The sequence below is a fragment of the Echinops telfairi genome, unplaced genomic scaffold (genome assembly GCF_000313985.2).
Source record: "Echinops telfairi isolate 266 unplaced genomic scaffold, ASM31398v2 ScPeMD7_6273;HRSCAF=7185, whole genome shotgun sequence".
Lineage (NCBI taxonomy): Eukaryota > Metazoa > Chordata > Mammalia > Afrosoricida > Tenrecidae > Echinops > Echinops telfairi.
The window spans coordinates 3,592,021-3,612,287 of record NW_022110173.1 but is presented as its reverse complement, the minus strand read 5'-3'; the positions used below and the strand labels follow the sequence as shown (position 1 = coordinate 3,612,287).

At 46.3% G+C, this 20,267-nt stretch overlaps 1 protein-coding gene across 1 annotated transcript in view; it reads right to left on the bottom strand.

Moving 5' to 3' along the window:
- Positions 1–20,267, bottom strand: part of CACNA1C (calcium voltage-gated channel subunit alpha1 C) — an 865,289-nt gene that overhangs the window by 224,866 nt on the left and 620,156 nt on the right. Inside the window, exons 6-7 of the mRNA XM_045295927.1 lie at positions 13,702–13,860; positions 2,953–3,149 (exon numbers count right to left, since the gene is read on the bottom strand). Of these exons, the coding sequence (XP_045151862.1) occupies positions 2,953–3,149; positions 13,702–13,860 (356 nt within the window). The remainder of the gene's footprint in view (positions 1–2,952; positions 3,150–13,701; positions 13,861–20,267) is intronic.

The window sequence follows — 20,267 nt, the reverse complement described above, 5'->3', positions numbered from 1 at the left end:
CTCTCTTTCTCAGGTCCCCTACACTCCACCCTTAAGCATAAAAGGGGGTTGCCTGCTTGGGAATGAGAGGCCCTACTTTCCCAGTTTCTGCAGAAACCATCTCCCTAGGCTGGTTCAAATCTGGGGGCATCCAAACAGTACCATGCAGAGTCAGTAGGCTAGTCTCTAGGAGGTTTCAGGCTCTAGCTTGGGCACCAGAATTTCCCAGAAGCCTTTTCAAGACACAGACACATACACTGTGTGGGGCTTTGAATGTGATGGTTCTGATGCAGCTCTGGGCATCTTTATATTTAGATAGCTCCAGATCTGATGCTGTAGCGCATTAAGACGTCAGGTTCTGTGGGTTCTAAAGAGAGGGGTCAAGGCAAGGAAGAGGGATGCTGAAGTGGGAGGGAGGGAGAGAGGGAGGGACGGAGGGAGGGAAGGAGGAAGGAAGGAAGGAAGGAAGGAAGGAAGGAAGGAAGGAAGGAAGGAAGGAAGGAAGGAAGGAAGGAAGGAAGGAAGGGTGGGCCACAGAAAGGTCAAAGCAATTAGAGAAAGGCTCTGAGAGCAGGAGCACTGGGCTGGGAGGCACTTCCATCATACATTGTCAAGTTGGAGGCGCCGTTTTCATTCTAGGGGTGTGTGTGTGCATATGTGAACACACACACACACACGTGCGCGCGCCATTTCAGAAAGGTGCTGGGAAAATCAGAGAGAGGCAAGTCTCATGAGCCTGGGATTGTTCTTTTACCTCTGACACTTTTTCCATTCCCAGCCCGAGCTCTATCACACACACCCCAGGGGAGAAAGCACAACACAGCTGCCGAAAATTGGTAGTTGCCATTGTGGGCTTCTTCTTATTCCCTGCTCCGGCTGTCATCATGACAGTATTTCTGTGGGTCACATCTGGCTGGAGGGGGGTATCCATGACTTGTAGTGGGGGAGCGTGAGGGGGTGATGGAGGAAGATCACAAAAACACACTAGGGCCATCAGCAAAGTAAATTATACCTATTCGCCCCAATCCCACACTCACCAGCCCACTGCCACCCTGCCTCAATGGGATGCGATGGACGTGTTGCTATAGCAACTTGAGCCATGGCCTTGAAGCTGATGGGATGAGGCTCCAAAGCAAAATCCCACACAGTCATTTGTTCTATGGCCCTTGCTAGAAAATGGTCCATCCGTAGAAGGGGGTTTCTGCCCGTAGTTAGCTAGAAGGATTCACCCTAGGGAGAAGGGCCAGTTAGGGCATTTACTAAGCACCATCCATTAAACTCCATGCCCCTGTCTTTTCAATTATTCAAATCCAAGTTTCCATCCAGCCTGAACTTGCAAATGCTTCATTTTAGCTTGCAGCAGGGGCTGATTCGACTTTCGTCTTCTCCAAAAGTATGACAACATAGCAACTCGACCCCAGCATGGACTCTAGTTGGCCACCAGCCTTGAGTTTGGAATCTCGTCTGCTTCCCTAACTGAGCACCTCTTTGGAACGGAATCTGCTTCGTCGCGGAATCCTCAGGTTCTAGGACCACACGGAGCATGCTCAATGAATGTTAGCTGGATACAAGGTGCGCAGGTAAGTTTCAAGTACCCACTTTCTGGAAAATACACATTTTATAGCAACATTGAGTTTGGCAGGTCCACTCTAATGCCAAAACTGGACAAAGAGAATCAATAGGCAGTGTGTGCTTATGGAAAAAAAACCAGGGGGGGTGGGTGATACAATACACCATTTCACATCTCTGTTCTGTTACAAACGCTTCTGTTCATCTCAGGAGAGAGGAAGCACCTCACTGGGCACTGGATCCATCCTCTCTGGCAGCTCTGCTCAGTGGGCAGCCATCCCCCTCCTGCTCACTCTCCCCTGCTGCAGGGGGAAACACTCTCCTGAGCATGCACTCACACTGTTTCGCGATGGCCAAATTAACTCGACTATTTGCAAACCTCTGAGAGAGATGGCATTTTCAAGCCTGGAAGCAAGCGTTATTTGCCCAAAAGGCTGGAGAACAAGACTGGGTTCTGGCAAGTCTGGTTCTCACGCTGAAGGAGGAAAAACTACAAATAACGGCACTTTCTAGAACTTTTTATAAATAATGGACTCGGCGCTGCCAGCTTGGCAGTTCAAATAGTATGTGTGTCTCTGCCGACGGGCAGGGTGCATAGAAATCTAGTGTCCTTTTTTCAGTGGGACATTCCAGGGGTTCCCAGGTCAGCAAAGCAGCATTGGCTACTGGATCATAAAAGGTGTGTCTCTGAAGTAAAGGATTTGCTGCCAACTGGTTGGCCCCCCAGAGAGGATTCCTAAAGTTGCGTCCTACATCCGCAGCTGGTTTCGTTAGCAGTTGACATGATAACCAGCCGGAGTAGATTATGGACATATGAACATGAGGAACAAAACATGGGAATGGCATGCCACAGGCTTCAACATTCAATTAAAATGGTTTTCCCCACAGTTTGTTTTTTGGAAGACCAACCCTGGTTCTCCTCATTAGTTCTAAGAATGAACCGTGACACACAGAGAACATGTCCTTAGGCTCTCTTCTGGGGAAGCGACAAGAAAAGTAGAATCAGAACTTTATAACAGGACGAGCCAAAAGCAAGCCTTGTGCTGGGCTTAGTTCACGCCTTCACGGAGCAGCGACGGCATGCAAGCATGTACCAAAGTGGGGGGGCCAAATGAACATGCCAGCGTGTACCACTATGGGGGGGGCAACTGAACATGCCAGCGTGTACCATGGTGGGGAAGCCAACTGAACGAAGGGATTTCAGTTAAGCTAGTGGGCAGGGAGACAGGCTTACTTAGGATACAAACTTGATGCTGTTTCTTGGGCTAGCGCTGGAAGAAATCAAAGATACACAGGAGCCAGCCCATCAGGGTGTGTGTGTGATCACAGGCAGATGCCAAGGAAAGACTTCCTTGAACCCTTCTGGACGCCGTGCCCGCCAACCACCCACCTCGAGCTACGTACCCAGTACAGCACGTCCGTCCAGCCTTCCATGGTGATGCACTGGAACACCGTCAGCATGGCGAAGGCGAAATTGTCAAAGTTGGTGATGCCGTGCTTGGGCCCGTCCCAGCCGGGCTTGCACACAGTGCCGTTCTGACACTGGCGCCCGTGGCCCGTCTCAAGGGCACACGGGGAAGGATCATCCTCTGCTGGGACATCTCAAATGGCCACGGAAAAAAGAAGAGGGGAGGGAGGGACCAGAGAGAGAAGGAGAGAGGAGTTAGAGAGAAAAGTCACAAAATCAGGAGCATGGAACCGGTCTGACAACCCTGGCGACAGTGATACTGACAAGGATGCAGGGCTCCCCTAGGGTTTCACCAGTGAATTAGATGTCACTGGGGAGCAGCATTGATTTCAGGCAGCCATCGGTTTAGAGAGTGGTGGCTGGCGTGGTTAGGTGGCCTCAGGTTGATGCCGTCTCCTAGCAGCCCTCTGGCGATAGAAGGAAACCTCTCCCGTGCTGCGCCGTCCTCACAAGCGCTCCGAGGCCAGAGCCCACGGTTGCAGCTGCTGTGTCCACCCATCATGTGGGGGGCCTTCCTCTCTGGAACTGCCTCCCTGCTTGACTGAGCATGATGTCCTTCTGCAGGGGCGATCTCTCCTGATAATATGTCCAAAGCACATGAGATGAAATCTCGCCATCCTTGCCTCTAAGGCAGCAGTTCTCAACCTATGGGTCTCGACCCCTTTAGGGGTCGAATGACCCTTTCACAGGGGTCGCCCAATTCATAACAGTAGCAAAATGACAGCGATGAAATAGCAACGAAAATAAATTTATGGGGGGGGGGTGTCACCACCACAGGAGGAACCGCATGAAAGGTTCGGAAGGTTGAGAACCGCTGCTCTGAGGAGTGCACCGGCTACGCTTCTTCTAGGACAGTTCACGGTCCTCTCCATACTCTTCGCCAGCGGCGGGACTCGTCGTTTCTTCCTCGGTCGTCCTTAGTCACTGTCCAATTGGCACATGCCTCGGAGCTGCTGGAAAACCGCCCGGCGTGGGTCAGGCACACCGTCATCTCATCGCGGTCAAAACGGCGCGTTAACCTCAGTCACGGATTTCACAGACAGTAGGGTTATAGCCTCTTTTGTTAGCACATGTCAGTGCCGTAGTCAAGTGACCAATCAAAGAATAATAACGATGCACCGTTGAGAGGAGACCATCCGGGCACATACATTTTCCGAGTCAGTCTCTCTCTCTCTTTCTATCTCTCTCGTTTGTGTGTGTGTAAGCATCTAGAGACAATGTCATTAGAATATCCTAGTTTTTAGAGTGAAAGGTATAGCAATTAGAGTACTGCCCCACATAATTAGCCAGCAGTTCCCACCCCACAATGCCTTCTGACTAGAAGTGGGTTCAATGAACATGATGATCTACTTTACCAGGGATGCCAGTCCCTTTGGTGGAGAAGCCGTGAAGGTGAAAGCGTAACCTCTGATGACAGGGGAAAGATGCTCTGCAGCTCTCTTCCCTGTGGCCCCCGAGGCCGAGCCCCACCACGGTCTCTTTTGCATGTCCCCTGGAGCCCCCCAGCAGGGCAATTTGCTCTCCAGAATTATTAACGTTCAAAAGGGAAGGGCCACTTTGCCTTCTAATCAAGACTGAGTGTCAGTGGGTGACAGGGAGAAGAATATTCCCTAGGTACGAATCAGGCTCTCTCAGCAAATTTTGTGACCTATCTATTACGGCAATAGACAGGACTCAGGCTCATTCCATCTGCTGGAAATAGCTATTAGCAAATTAAAGAATTAAGATGCGGCTTATATTTTTGGCATGTAGGCAGGCCGCTGGCACACTGAAAGGAAGACTCAGTTCTAAGGATTTCCATTAAGGTAAAACGCTGAGAAACTCTTGGTCCTGGCTCTGGGAAGCACCTGTGTGGGAATCGGAGAAAGGCTGGAAATGATGGGCATGGTCCCTCGCCCACAGACAGTTGTGATGATCACTGCAGACCAGACAGCAGCCCTACTGGGACTCTCCCCACAGACAGAGCACGTGCTGGGAGGGCTTCCTTTAGAGACGACACACATCCCCCGGGGCCTTCTCTGGTTTCCTGTGCGTCGAAACAATCAGAAGGGCCTAGCGCCTCGGCACGGAAGACTGTTGGTTGGCTGGCTGTTTTTCAGTTTAGGTCTTCAAATGTGAAACTGTTTGTTCCCAAAGGGAAGGCAGGCAGAGGAATGTTATTTCTTAACTAAGAGATAGTTCCTAGGGGAACAGTTGAGCTTTATGGTTGAAAAGATTGCCAGACTGTGTCTTCCCAGCTCCCTCCTCCAATCCCACTCTCTCTCTTTTTGAAAACAAAACAAAACAAAAAACCCCTCACAAACAGCTTTATTGAGATACAATGTACAGGTCTTATAATCCACTAATTTTAAGTGTGTAGGTCAATTTTTTAAAATAGTGTTTTTCTGTTCATTATGTACCTTTTCAAACGCTTTCCAAAAGGCAGTAACAAAACTCCTCAAACGCACTGCCGTTGAGCGAGTTCCAACTCCCAGACACTGCTTTGTGGGAATCCCAGACGATCGCTTCGCCCCTCCTAGCCCTGCCAGGCACTGACCCTCTCTCTGTGCAGACAGCTGCACCTTTTCTAGAAATTTCACATCAGTGGGGCTGTACACTACGTGGCTTTGTGCGTCCACCTTGTCGACTGAGAGTGATGGTGGCGGCTCGTCTGGGTTACTGCACGGACGGACGGCACAGTCTCTTCCTTTCCACTGCCGAGTCTCATCCCACGGGCTTCTTACCCAAGGTCGGCAGTTTGGGGTCGCCAGAGGTACCTCAGAAGAGAGGCCTGGAGATCTACTTCTAAAAACCCAGCCACTGAAAACCCTAAGGCCTCCGGTTGTCCTCTGATACACACAGGGCCGGCCGCCAGAGTCAGAAATGACTGGATGACAATGGCCTTTGTTGGTTTGTTTCTGTGCGGCATATCTCAGCACTGCACGGGTCTCAAACACCTTATTTATTCACTCCCCAGGCGATGGGGGTTGATTTTTTCTAGCTTTGGGCTATTACAAGTGATTCGGCTTCCTGATTTATTTTTAAATTTATTTTCAACAGTTTTATTGGCACATAATCTATTTTCATTAGTTCAGTCCTATCAAGAATTGTTCAATTATCAACGCAATCAATGTTAGGACATCTTCTTTCTTGTAATCAATGGTATCAGCTCCCCATTTCCAACCCCACCCTTCCAACCTTCCCCATTATACCCCCCCCAAAACCAATAATCCAGTTACTCCTTTATAGATTTACCTATCCTGGATTTCATACACAGAAAAAATACAAACAACAATGACAATAATAACAAATTAGAACAGAAAAACCTCAATAAAAAATAGAAAATATTAAACATTAGGACAAATTTAAAATGAGGCAAAAGGAATTATATTGTAACCCAAGTGCGTCTGCAACGATCCACTTTGCAATGCACCTGCAGAACGGCAAGGCTACTCACTTAGTCCATGTGTATTTCCTCTTCAAGTGATAAGGTATTGCATTTTATCCTACTTACATCTGCCATAATTGACTTTGCAGTGCTCTCTGGTTGATAATAAGGCTATTCATATCTCTCAGTTATGGCCAGAGGGGATTCCCCTGAGGCTTCATACATGCATGGACCCTGCAAATGGACTGTGGGCTTCCGCTGCCATCTACAGCAAACCAGGGGCTCATCACTGAAGCTCTGATACTATTCCCTCCTTCAGATTTGGATTACATTATTTAAAGCCCTTGGATCCCACAGGCTAGTGTGCTTCTTCCATGTGGACTTAGTGGATGCCTTACCTAAATGGCTTCTTTTTTGAAGACAAGTCTTTAAGACCCCAAAAGCTATTCTTTTTGATAGCTGGACACCATCTAGTTTCTGCACCACATGTTGCTATAGTGATCTTATGAGGCCAAGTATCAAAAAGGGCCATGTCCTAAGAACTAATTGTTCTTAGATTGGGGCTAGAATTAAGTGTGAGCCCCAAATCCACTCACATATCTATGGTTTATATATATCTCTGGTTCACCTCGGAGACACCATTATCATTTTATGTTAGAGAGCATTATCAATCAGCTCCATAAGTTAATCCTATTGATAGCATCATACATTTAGTCAATGGTATAGAACAGGGGTCCTCAAAGTTTTTAAACAGGAGGCCAGTTCACTGTCCCTCAGACCCGTCGGAGGGCTGGACTATAGTTGAAAAAAACAACTATGAACAAATTCCTATGCACACTGCACACATATCTTATTTTGAAGTAAAAAAACAAATGGGCAAAAACACCCGGCGGGCCAGATCGATGTCCTCGGCAGGCTGCATGTGGCCCGTGGGCTGCAGTTTGAGGAGCTCTGGTCTAGAATGAAAACATAGTTGAGAAAAGGAAATTATACAAGTATAGGCTGGCTATGAGTTGTAATGCATGAATTGTCGACTTGTACATTAAACCATAAGTGACCGGACACTATTTACACAAACAATGGGGGTTCGTGATAGGGCAAAACCTTCAATAATGTTTCCTGTGAGACATGAAAAAATAATAATAATTTATAAATGATCAAGGGTTCATGAGGGAGGGGTGAGTAGGGAGGGAGGGGGAAAATGAGAAGCTGATACCAAGGGCTCAAGTAGAAAGAAAATGTTTTGAGAATGATGATGGTAAGAAATGTACAAATTTCTTGACACAATGGATGTATGTATGGATTGTGACAAGAATTGTATGAGCCCCCAATAAAATTATTTTTTTTTTAAAAAGAGAGAGAGAGAGAGAAAGTCAAGGAAAACTTTACCCACAGAAAGAAACATTCTTTAATGGCTATCAGGGTTGGGACTGAGTGGGGCTCGATAGTAGACGATGCCCTCGCGGTGTAGTGGTTCCACAAGGTCAGCAGTTTGAAACCTCCCGCTGCTCCTCGGGAGAAAGACGTGGTTTTCTACGCCCATGAAGATTTACCCTCTCAGAAGCTCACAGGGCAGTTCTTCCCTGGCCCAGGGTGACTATGAGTCACCATCTACTCCACTGGCTCTCAACCTGTGGGTCGAGAGCCCTTTGGGGGTCGAACGACCCTTTCACAGAGGTCGCCCAAGTCATAACAGAGGCAAAATGACAGTGACGAAGTAGCAACGAAAATTATTCTATGGTGGTGGGGGGGTCACCACAACATGGGGAACTGTATTAGAGGGTGGCGGCGTGAGAACCACTGCTCTGCTCGATGGCAGTGAGTTGGGTAGCAGGCATGAGCTCACTTTAGTGAGGGTAAGACAGTGTGCAATATGGGGGACATCAGAACAAGGTAACCAAGGCAAAGGGCACAGAAAGCTATGTAAAAAACCACGGTAAATAGGGAGCTATACATACCCGTGCAACAGCAGCAATAACCAACAATCATGTGTGAGTGGGCACACAGGTAATGTGAGCGAGCAGGGTGGAAGGGCATATGGGAGTATGTCAGTGGGGATATTCCAACATACTTATCTGGATGTGCTGCAAAGATGCCCAAGTATATCCCAGAGCACACAGGGGCACGGGGCAGTCATGAAAAACTGCTTAGCGGTAACCAAACACCTCCCTATTCTGAGACACTGGGCATGAGGGCAAGGGGTCATGGTCATAAGGTCATCTAGGTCAATTAGCATCATGTTCTGCATCCTGAAACAATGATACTTTGGTGAGTAGCAACTGGGATCTCAGACGTTTTCAAAAGGCCATCTAAGTTACAACTAGTTCTCTCTTTCCATCCAGAGCACAAAACAGTGAGGAAAACCCAAAACGCAAGGATATAGTCCAAAGGCACTAAGGGACCACATGATCCACAGCCCCACTCATCCCCGACCACAAGAAGTAGATGCTGCCACGCTGCCACCACGGACTGACAGCTCTGACTGGGATCGTCAGAGAGAGTTCTGGGTAGGGTGGGAGACAAAGTAGACCTAGATCTACAGTCATAGAAAAAGGCCAGGCTTAGTGGTCTGACACAGGTAGAGCTCGTGCTACTGTGACCCCCCAACCTCTCTAACCTAGAATGGAGGCACCTCCTGAAGATCATCTTTCAGCCACATAAGAGACAGGCCTAGACAGTAAACGGTTAACACCCGAGAGGAGGAACAATCACCTAGACGGGACCAGAAGGGCAACATTTGCCCAAAAGCAACAGTCAGAAGGCAAGAAGGGGCAGGAAAACTGGGAGAATGGGCACAGGAGGGACTAGGGAGAGTGCAGCGTCATTACTGTGGGATTGCAGTTAATGTCACAGAACAAGCTGCATATGAATTTCTGAACAGAGAATGATTTTGCTCTGCAATTGAGACCTAGATCATAACACTGGTATATATAAAGCATAGCTATAAAGTGTATACATACATAAAGTATATATATACTTGCATATATGCACATATACACATACTTTATGTATACTATATATGCATATATATGTACAAAATGTACATTATAGGCATATAACACATATATTCATATTATATGCATTATATAGGTATGTGCATTGTATGTGCATGCATAATGTATACATAATACATATTTTATGTGTGTGTGGTTAGATATTATATATGTATATATATAGTCTACATCATATACTTTAATGTGTATATGTGTGTATGTATATACATTAAATGTGTGTATTTATATACACAGATACGTATATATGTACACTTTATATCTACTTCGCATACATTCTCTATGGATATATGTCTAAGTCACAATGGCTCCACTGTGGCTGCTAATCTGACAGGTCCTGCATCCTCCAGGAGAAGGAGCAGGCTGCCAAGTGAGGGCTGAGTGTCCTCAGGGAAGGGAAACATACTTGGGGCTTATATATGCTCAAAAGAAAACGACCGCCAGGGGAGACGATCTCATTAATAAAGGAGAAAGGGATGAAATTCAGAAAGATTATCTACAGGCTCAAGTGCCGCTCTGCTAGTTTCAATCTGTCTTGAACAACAATGCAAACAACACAATAAAAAGATCTGAGAACAATTAAAAATAGGTGTCTATAAAAAGCACCAGTGGGAACATTTGGAATACGTGAACACACACATCGGCAGGGCCTGGCGACATGTATTTGCAGATGAGGGGAAATGCGTTTCACCCTGGAAACGTGTTGGCTTGCTTTACAGAGAAGGAGCCCACAGCAACGTGGGCCCTGCTTTCTCAAACAGAAGTGAAGGGAGGCAGAGTCAGGCTGGAGAGACCACCCGAAGTCTTCGGTGCCACCGTGGTGGCAGGCCTTAGAAGTGACTTCAGAAGTGCAGATAATGTCAACAAGAACAGGACACACTGGGAGCCCGGCACATCGGAGCTCCAAGCAGAAATCACCAAACAAAATCAGTTACTTTTCTTTGGACCCAACTCCAAGGAGTGACTAGAATAGGCGATTTCATTTCCAGGTTTTAGCTAGCCAATCCTTTGCCAGTCTCAGGGGTAATTACTGAGCTTTGGCGAGCTATTCAGAGTGCTCTGGCTCATAGCGCCATCAAACAGATGGGACAAGGAGAAACAAAAGGTACTGGCATATGGTGGTGTATCTGTTGAGGAATGAGGAAGGCACCTGGCAGGTGCCTCAGGGAGTGGGCAGAGATTGCCACTTCTGTGGCCACCCCGCACGCCCCCCTGGGGAATGGAAGGACAGCACAGATCCAGAGCCGCTCCACCTGGCCAGCTCCAGCACTTTCTCCTATGGCTTTCAGCATAAATAAGACTCGGAATCCCAAGTATTTGGAAACCTGAACAGCATACACGGCGCCCACAGACTGAGACTGCGAAAAGAAGGGTGGGAAGTAAGTGCCTTTGAAACCCAGCAAAGGCTCACAGAGCACATTGTGGAACCCAGCCGCGCAGAAAAGATGAAATTCCATCCGAAGTCTGTCTTTGAAAGGGAAAAAAAAATCATTCCAATGGCAACACTCTGAATCTTCTAAGATTGTGGGTTTGTTTGTTGTTGTTGTGGCTTTTTCAACTCGGATTGCATTACGGATATCCGGATTGTGTGAGACATCATTCTCTTCCTTACTGTCCGTCAGTCACTGTGTGGGAGGAAGAGGCCTTCTTCCGTTGGGGCATCCATCAGGTGCAGGCGGAGGGGCGAGGCGCAGTAAGCTGATGGCAAAGTGCAGAAGAGGAGACACTCCTGCAGCCAAGGGCCCAGCCCCCGTCCCCAGCAGGGAGTCTGGCTCCGCGCAGAAGAGTGAGATCACCTTCCTGGTAGTGGTGGGGCCTGGCGCGGCTCCTCTCTGTGGAACACTTGCTCTCCTTGTCCTCTGACACCTTGCTCCCTTGGCTGGTGGCTGTTTCTCCGATGGCAGCCAACTTCTCTCCTGAACTTGTGGGGTAAAGCTAAAGTCCAAGGTCAGCATCCTCTGATGTCTCTCAGAGCATCCTGGACGAAGCAGAGGATGTCTCTTCCTGGGCCTGCTTCACAGTCTCGCAGAGGGAGAACCACCCTAAAATAGTCAGTCACTCCCAGGCGGTGGTCAGGGTTGCTTCCCAGGGTGGGATCTCGTCCCCAGTAGAGAGCACACGTTCACTGTTTGCCCATTGTTGTTACTTTGCTGCCGAGTTGGTTCCAACCCACGGGGACCTCCGGACAAAACACTGGACCTTGTTCATGATCACTGGATGTCCGGGTCCACTGACAGCGATGAGGTCAGTCCATCTCGCCGAGGGTCTCTCTCCTTGCTGCTGACCCTCCACTCTATACACCTCACACCCTTTTCCCGCAGCCTGTCTTTCCTGATGCTGTATTCCCAACGTCAGTGAGTTGAAGCCTCGTCCTCAGGGTGGTGGAACTGGCGGAAGTTTGGGGAGTGGGTCCCCTTAGCTGACTGCCACACAGACGTTTGGTGGCAGGGCAGGGTTTCACCATTTGACGCTCCCTCATTTGGTTAAGTTGAATGGGTTTGGGTGTGACAGGGGGTGGTAGGGGGTTGGAGGGTGGCAGGGGGGGTGGATCTTTGAGACCTAACATCTCGGGTGAACTTGGACCAAACGGTCATGGATAAGTCCAAACAAACTGCATCCCCTTAGACACGCCACAGTAGGCGCTGAATCAGGTCTTATGATCAGCTCCAGCAGTGCCACACAACGTAAATTTATTGGTTCGGGCAAGCTATAAATCAAAATGAATAAAAAGAAAGGTTCGACTTGAAAGAATAAAGAATAAATATTATTTATTGCATCATTTGGCATTTCTTTATACAAGGTTGAAAATTTCAGAAGTTTCGCTAACGGCAAGATCTGCTTGGTCTAATTTCAAAGGAACCCTAGTTTGCTTTGTAGCATGATGGTTTATCTCATATAATTATGACCAAGTAATTTGGCAATCTGCTTTAACGTGAAAAAAAAACACAAGACAGTGTCCTCTTACACAGACTTTGCACTGAAAGTAAAAATAATTGAGCGATTCTGAAACTGTAGGTGGTTTTTTTTATTGTTTATTTTTTTAAAGGAATGTGGTGATGTAGCAAATGATGACCTAGACATTTTGCAAATAGACATTTGCCAGTCAATCCCGGCAGTCCACAAAGATCACACAGACCAGGCCATCTCATTGATTTCCTGACCATGAATGATCCGTGTACATCCTCCTTGCATAGATGCCGTTCCTAACCCCCCTAAAGCAAGAGGAGTGCAATAACATGGAATACCCGGGCTGCATGCAAACCAGAAAGCGTAGAGACGGAGAGACACAAGCATCCTTCGATGCCCCGGACAAGTGCTCCCCCTTCTCCATCAAGACACCAAAAACTAAGGTGAAAAGGTCTCATTGTTTGGAGAAAAAGAAAAAAACGAATCGTGCAAATTTGACACTTTGGGGGATATTTTCTTCAACAAGTTCTCTGAGTGAAACCACTTTATAGCTGTTTCAACAGCCTGTCAATTTCTTTTTAAACGCTCTTTAGAAAAGGTCAAGCTGAGTAACTTAAGACAGCGATTCGTAGCATCTCTGGCAAACCCAAACTCCTGGGCTACTCAGCGAAGTGCTTGATGAGCCAGCACTGCCTGTTAATTTTATCATCGATCGATGGAAAGAACAGGGAGAGGTCATGAGGTCGATACAAACCTCCTTGAGGAAGTTTTGCTCTGGCAAAGAGGCATTCCATGGCTCCTTCCCACCCCCTGGGCCAGGAGGCTGGGGGCAGAGAGGGGGGTGTTCTGCCCATGAATGTTGTCGGGTCACCCCCACTCTTGGCGACCCAGTGGACAATGGAATGAAAGATGCTCAGGCCTGGGTCATCCCCAGTGGCAGACGTTCCGATGGAGGATGTTGAGCTTTTCCATCATCTCTTCCCACAGATGACTTGTTCCTGTGTGTTCCATCTACGGAGCCCTGGTAGTGCTGGGGGCTGGGTGTTGGGCTGGCAACCTCAAGGTTGGTGGTTCAAATCCATGGGAGAAAGATGAGGCTGTCTGCGGCCCTAAGACTTGAAAGTCTTGGAAATGCTATGTCAGGTTGCTATGGGTTGGAATTGGCTTGATGGCCGTGGCTTTGGGGTTTGATGGGACAATGTTTGTATTTTGATGTCTTAATAGGGATCTAGTTTAGCAGGGAAAAAGAGATGAGGGGTGGGGGGATAAAGACTATCAATCTGGGCCTCTCCTTTAGCCATGGTTCTGGAAACAGGGGTTTTCGAATGTAGGGAGTCCATTCCAGCACCTGTGAAGAGATGAGCAGCCTCTTGGGCATTTGCCCAGCATCCTACCCTTACCTGCTATCCCCTCCTGGTTGTAGCATGTCTTATGCATCTTCCCCATGAAGAGCTCCAGGCCAATGATAGCATAGATGATGATGACGAACAGTACTAGCAGGGCAATATGCAGTAGGGGGACCATGGCCTTGATAATGGAATTCAGAACCACCTGGAGACCTGCAACGAGAAGAGAATCATAGTGGTAACACCTGTGAGGCATCGTTGCTGTTAAAGAGACTGATGTATGGAAGGTACATGGGGGTGGGGGTGGGGGTTCTCACAAAGGATGGGCATGTCCCTTCGATTGAACCAAGCGCTATCAGACGTGATCTCAGGCCATCTGTTCAGCAACTCTACAAAGGAGGTTTCGCATGCCCCGCTTTTTAAGATGGGGAAACTGAGGTTCAAAGTCACGCAGACAGCAAATAACCGAGTGGCGCTCTACATGTAGGTTGGCCTGACTCCAGGTCTTCCTTAGAGGCATGTGTGAACAGGAGGGAATGGCAGGCGATGTACTTCCCAGGAGAAGAACAAGTTGTTTTTACCGAGAACACTCTGTTTCTGGTAGCCCATCTCAGAGGCAACATTGCATCTCTTACTACCACAGTATCTCAAGGGCAGTGAGAGCTCACTCTGACATGAAACAGCCATGGAAGGACTGATGCTCAAGGGTGACTGTGTGAGACGGCCAGGCCCCTGGGGCTGACCCATTTGCTCTACAACACCGATAAGCCTTGCCATTAGGCATCCCGGCACGTGGAGCTTCCTTTGCTGAAGCTGACCCTCAGCATTTACATTTGGGAGTGAGATCTCCGTGCCCGGGCAGAGAAAAGGGCTCTTTAAAGCACTTTCTCAGGATTCTGTGAGGCCAACTCTTTTTTTTTTTAATCATTTTATTAGGGGCTCATACAACTCTTATCACAATCCATACATACATCAATTGTGTAAAGCATATTTGTACATTAATTGCCCTGATCATTCTCAAAACATTCGCTCCACTTAAGCCCCTGGTATCAGCTCCTCATTTTTCCCCTCCCTCCCCACTCCCCCCTTCCTCTTGACCCCTTGATAATTTATATATTATTATTTTGTCATATCCTGCCCTGTCTGATGTCTCCCTTCACCCACTTTTCTGTTGTCCGTCACCCAGGGAGGAGGTCATATATAGATCCTTGTAATCGGTTCCCCTTTTCCAACCCATCCTCCCTCTAGCCTCCCAGTATCGTCATTCACACCACTGGTCCTGAAGGGATCATCCACCCTGGATTCCCTATGTTTCCAGTTTCTATCTGTACCAGTGTACATCCTCTGGTCTAGCCAGATTTGCAAGGTAGAATTCGGATCATGATAGTGGTGGTGGGGAGGAAGCATTTAGGAACTAGAAGAAAGTTGTATTTTTCATCTCTGCTACATCGCATCCTGACTGGCTCATCTCCTCCCCGAGACCCTTCTGTAAGGGGATGTCCAGTAGCCTACAAATGGGCTTTGGGTCTCCACTCCGCACCCTCCCCCCCCATTCACCATGGTAAGATTTTTTGTTCTGATGATGCCTGATACCTGATCCTTTCGACACCTTGTAATTGCACCGGTTGGTGTGCTTCTTTGGACTTTGTTGCTTCTGAGCTAGATGTCCGCTTGTTTACCTTCAAGCCTTTAAGACCTCAGACGCTATATATTTTGATAGCCGTGCACCATCAGCTTTCCTCGCCACATTTTGCTTATGCACCCATCTGTCTTCAGTGATTGTGTTATGGAGGTGAACACAAAATGATATGATTTTTTGTTCTTTGATGCCTGATAACTGATCCTTATGGCACCTCATGATCACACAGGCTGGTGTGCTTCTTCTATGTGGGCTTTGTTGCTTCTGAGCTGGATGAGGCCAACTCTTTTCCCTTCAGATTTCTCACCAGGACTTGCCTGCAGAGACTGACTGAAGAGCATTAGAACGTTCCGTTAGGAATCACCAGGGAGCACATGGGCAGCGACTCCAAAGGTCTATAGGCTTGTCCAGTGGGGGGAAGGAGCCTTTTGCTTATAAGTTCACCTACACCAAAAATAATATGCCAAGAAGGTTTACAACAGATGTTACAAATATTCATTCTCAAATGGTGGGGAAGTAGTTCCCTACGAATCACCCCAACCCCAAACTACTCCTTAATCCCAAAATAAAATCACTTGTGAGCTGTCTCCCAACAACAAGTATGACAATTCTTCACATCCTAAGAGATAAAGGACAAAAAGGGCAAATTTACCTTTCTTACATCTAGACCAGTTGTGCTGAAAACCTCTTGTAGGCCAATTCTGACCCACACGATAGGATGCCCCACGATGGGCATCATTTCTGTGCACTTATCTTACTTAACCACCTCCCTGATGTTCTCTCTTCCCATTCACACAGTTCTCCACTGCTCTGGGTAGCCTAGTTTTGCCTTTGTATTTACCTCCTACCCACTTTCCCTGGGGAAACAAAACCGTCTTCCAGACCCCAAGGCAGCCACTGGTTCTACATGCTGCTGGTGGGTGGTTTTCACTAGGCGAATGACAAGAACTCTCCCCAGCTATTAAGGAAGGCTGGGAAGAGGGAATATATATATATATATATATGAAGAGAAAAGCTGGAATAATTTTACCTGTGAATGTGCTTTGCAGCATCACATTAGAACAAGATGTTTTCGGAGCCAAATGATTCCATTAATTAGCAAGTTGCACACACATTAGTGTTAAAGTATGCGAAACCTGGGAGGAAGTGGGAAACCGTGCACTGTGGAGCATCTCTCTGAGGTGTCTCCTTGGGGGAGAGAGTGGTAAGTGCCAATCACAGACTGAGGCAGGGAAAGCCTTACATCCTGGTTACCCTGGGCATGAGGGGCTTGGTGACCAAGCTTTAGTGCTACAACCTCAAATGGCAAGAAAAGGCTAGGTGTGCTAGACAAAGGAGATGTGGGGCTCTCTTCCATTTGGTAGCTAGAAAGTCTGGCCAAAAAGCCCGCTTAGGCCTTTTAATGGCCTCTCGTCCTTTTAGGAGGTAACTTATGGGTGGTGTAAGCAGTAAATATGCTCAATAATCCTAATACAGAAATCAGATGGAGATATCAATAAAAAGGAAAATGATAGACCAATATCCCTCATGAACACGGATGATAAAAATCCGTAACAAAAACCTGGCCAATCAGCTCCAACAATTAAAAAAGAAAAAAATCATGACCAAGTAGGATTCATATCAGGTATGCAAGGATGGTTCAGCATTAGAGAAGAAATGCACGTAACCCACTGCGTAAACAATACTAAAGAAAAGAAAGAACCACATGATCATATCAACTGATGCAGAAAAGCCTGACAAAATCCAACACCCGTTCCTGAAAAGATGCTTAATAAAATAGAAATGGAAGGGAAACTCCTTAACATAATAAAAGCATATATCCAAAAGCCAAGCGTCAACATTACCCTCCATGGATAGAAATGGCAAGAATTCCCCTTTGAATGGGAAGCAATATTGTGGGGGAAATCTTAGCCAGAACTACCAGGAAACAAAGAGAAATCCAAATTGGCAAAAAAGAAGGGATAAATCTCTCTCTCTTTGTAGACGGTATGATGCTGTCCATGGAAAACCCAAAGACCTTCAAGAAGACTGGAACTTGTTAGACCTAATGGAAAGACTCATCAACGTGTCAGAACATGAGGACAACACACGGAATCAGTTCGATTCCATGGTGCTAACAAGGCTATCCGAGAAGGAAATGAGAAAAGCAGGACCACTGACAACAGCCACCCAAAAGATGAGATACTTGGGAATAAAAAGAAAACAAGACACTACTCTAAGAAAGTAAAAGGCCCAGCCTTGGTGACCTGGGTCCCCTACTACAGGCTACCTGATCTTCCTAGGTGGTGTCCTCTTGAAGCTCATGGCTTACCACACAGGGCACATCAGAAACACCTGAGTTTGCACCCCACTACGTGAACTGGGCTATGTCGTGAACACACTTGTTACAGATGAGAGAAGCCGATGGACTCCCTTGGACCTCAAGCTGAAACCGTTACGTGAGCGAAGAGGAACCCTGCTCCTCCAGGGTTGTGCATTTGGAAATCACTGGACTTCAGGTCAAACCTCTCGCTTTTGAAGTTGTCCAATAGGCAACCCAAAGCTACCAAATATCTGCCACTTTCTTAGCATTTTACGACATGTTAGTTCTGCAGATAGACTTCTGGCATAGTGAATGAGGGTTATTGAATTCTGTGCCCTGTGTCTAACATTCAGTGTTTTCTTACACAGGATTCAGTCACTTAAGTTTCTGAATATGTATAGTGAACACCCCATGCTTTCAGTCTATTCCCTATAAATAAATATTCCCCTATCTGAACAAGAATTTAAATTCTATATCAGAGGCTAGTGTAATGATACTATTATTAGAATTACCAAAGGCCTCATGGCAGTTACTCATGTCTCTCCAAGATCTGATAACGCTGCTGCTCGAGGGGAACAGGGGGATATATAAACCTTAACTACATGAATGGAGTGTGCGCTCGCACTTAACCCAGCAAACCCCAACCTAAGAACGACCAGTTCTTATGATGAAGCCCCACTCAATACTTACTACCCCCATGAAGCAAATCACTAAAGATATGGGTGATATAGCAAAGTGTGGTGAGGAAATTAGATGGTGCCCAGCTATCTAAAAGAATAGTGTCTGAGATCTTTAAAACTCGTCTTAAAGCAAGCATCCACCTACGCGAGGTGTCAGCTAAGCCCACACAGAACACATCAGTCTCTTTTTACACAAGGACTGTAAATAATAAAATCCAAGATCGGGGAGGGGAGTGTATTAGAAGGTACATTCTGAGCACCCAGTTTGCAGAAGGCTGTGAACGACAGTGGAAGCTCCCATTCCACCTGCAGAGACCCTCAGGTCATTGACCAGAGATGCAAAAAGCCTTGCCTTCAGTCACAGTGGCCCAGAGTGAATTAATGAAGATATAGGTAGGTTAAAATTTAACATCTTATTACTTGTTTTCCTTTTGGCCCATTTTTAATTTGTTCTAATTTTGATTATTTTCTGCTTTCTTTTGAACTGAGGTTTTTTTGTGCTTTACTTTGTTAATGTTGTTGGGGTTTTTTGGGTGGTGTAATTTTTATGAAATCCAGGATTGGTAAATCTATAGAGAGAGTAACAAGATTAAGTTTCTTAGGGTTATGAAAGGAGAGGTTGAGCAAAAGAGGAGCTAATGCTCTGCAATTGATTGTGGTGACGATTGCATAATTCTTTTTAATATATTTGAACCATTGAATTGTATGGTACATGAATATATGTCAATAAAACTGTTGTTGTTTTTAAAAGAAACCATAAGAGATCTACATAAATGGAAGAATATAACAGGTTCATGGATAGGAAGAAAATGCCAAATACTAACCAAAGCAATCCCTATCCAGATTCCAACATCATTCTTTAGAAAAAGAGAACCCCTGACTTTATATGGAAAGGAAAGAGACTCCACATAAGCAAAAAAGCACTATTAAAATAAAAAAGCAGGAGACCTCTCACAGCCTGGTTCTGGTCCAATGATAGATACTTAGATCAATGGAACAGAATTGAGAACCCGGAAGTAAATCCACCGACAGTTTGTCTTTGAAAATGAACTAAAACCCATTGAATGAGGAGGAGATTGTCTCTTTAACAAACGGTGCTGGCAAAACTGGATACCCATGTGCAGAAGAATGAAACAGGGCTCGAATCCCGCACCATCTACAAGATTGCTCTCAAGATGGATCAAAGACCCACAATCAAAAAGACCCCCAATGAAAAAACACAGATAAACTTCTGTATTTTTTCATTGGGGGTCTTTTTAATGCCCCTAAACTTAGGGGCATTAATTACATGGCATAAAATGAGGAGCTGATGCCAGGGGGTTGGGTGGAGAGCAAATGTTCTGAGAATGATGAGGGCAATGAGTGTACACATGTGCTTTACACAGTTGATGCACATATGGATTGTGATAAGAGGTGTATGAGGCCCTAATAAAATGATAAAAAAAATTACATGGCATAAGCACACTTAAACATAAAGAAAAATTCACAAGCAACAGACGACAAATTAGATGACAGGATGGCCACTTTTCTGTTGTCCATCCCCATGGAGGAGGTTATGTGTACAGCCTTGTAATCAGGGGAGACATCAGACACTGTAAGAAATGACGAAATAATAATTTGTAAATTATTAAGGGTTCATGAGGGAGGTGGGAACAGGGAGGGAAGGGGGAAAATGAGGAGCTGATGCCGGGGGCTTAGGTGGAGAGCAAATGCTTTGAGAATGACGAGGGCAATGAATGTACACATGTGCTCTACACAGTTGATGCATGTATGGATTGTGATGAGTTGTATGAGCCCCTAATAAAATGATTAAAAACAAAAAGTAGACACTTAATGTGCATCAGACGATTTCACCAAAAGAATCCAAGGAGACCCAACAGACTGGAAAAACAGTTTTGGCAATGGCACGTTAGGCAAGGGCCTAATTTCTAAGATTTTATTAAAAAAACAAAAACAAAAAACTTCAATGTTTTAACAATAAAAAGAAAAATAGTCTAAT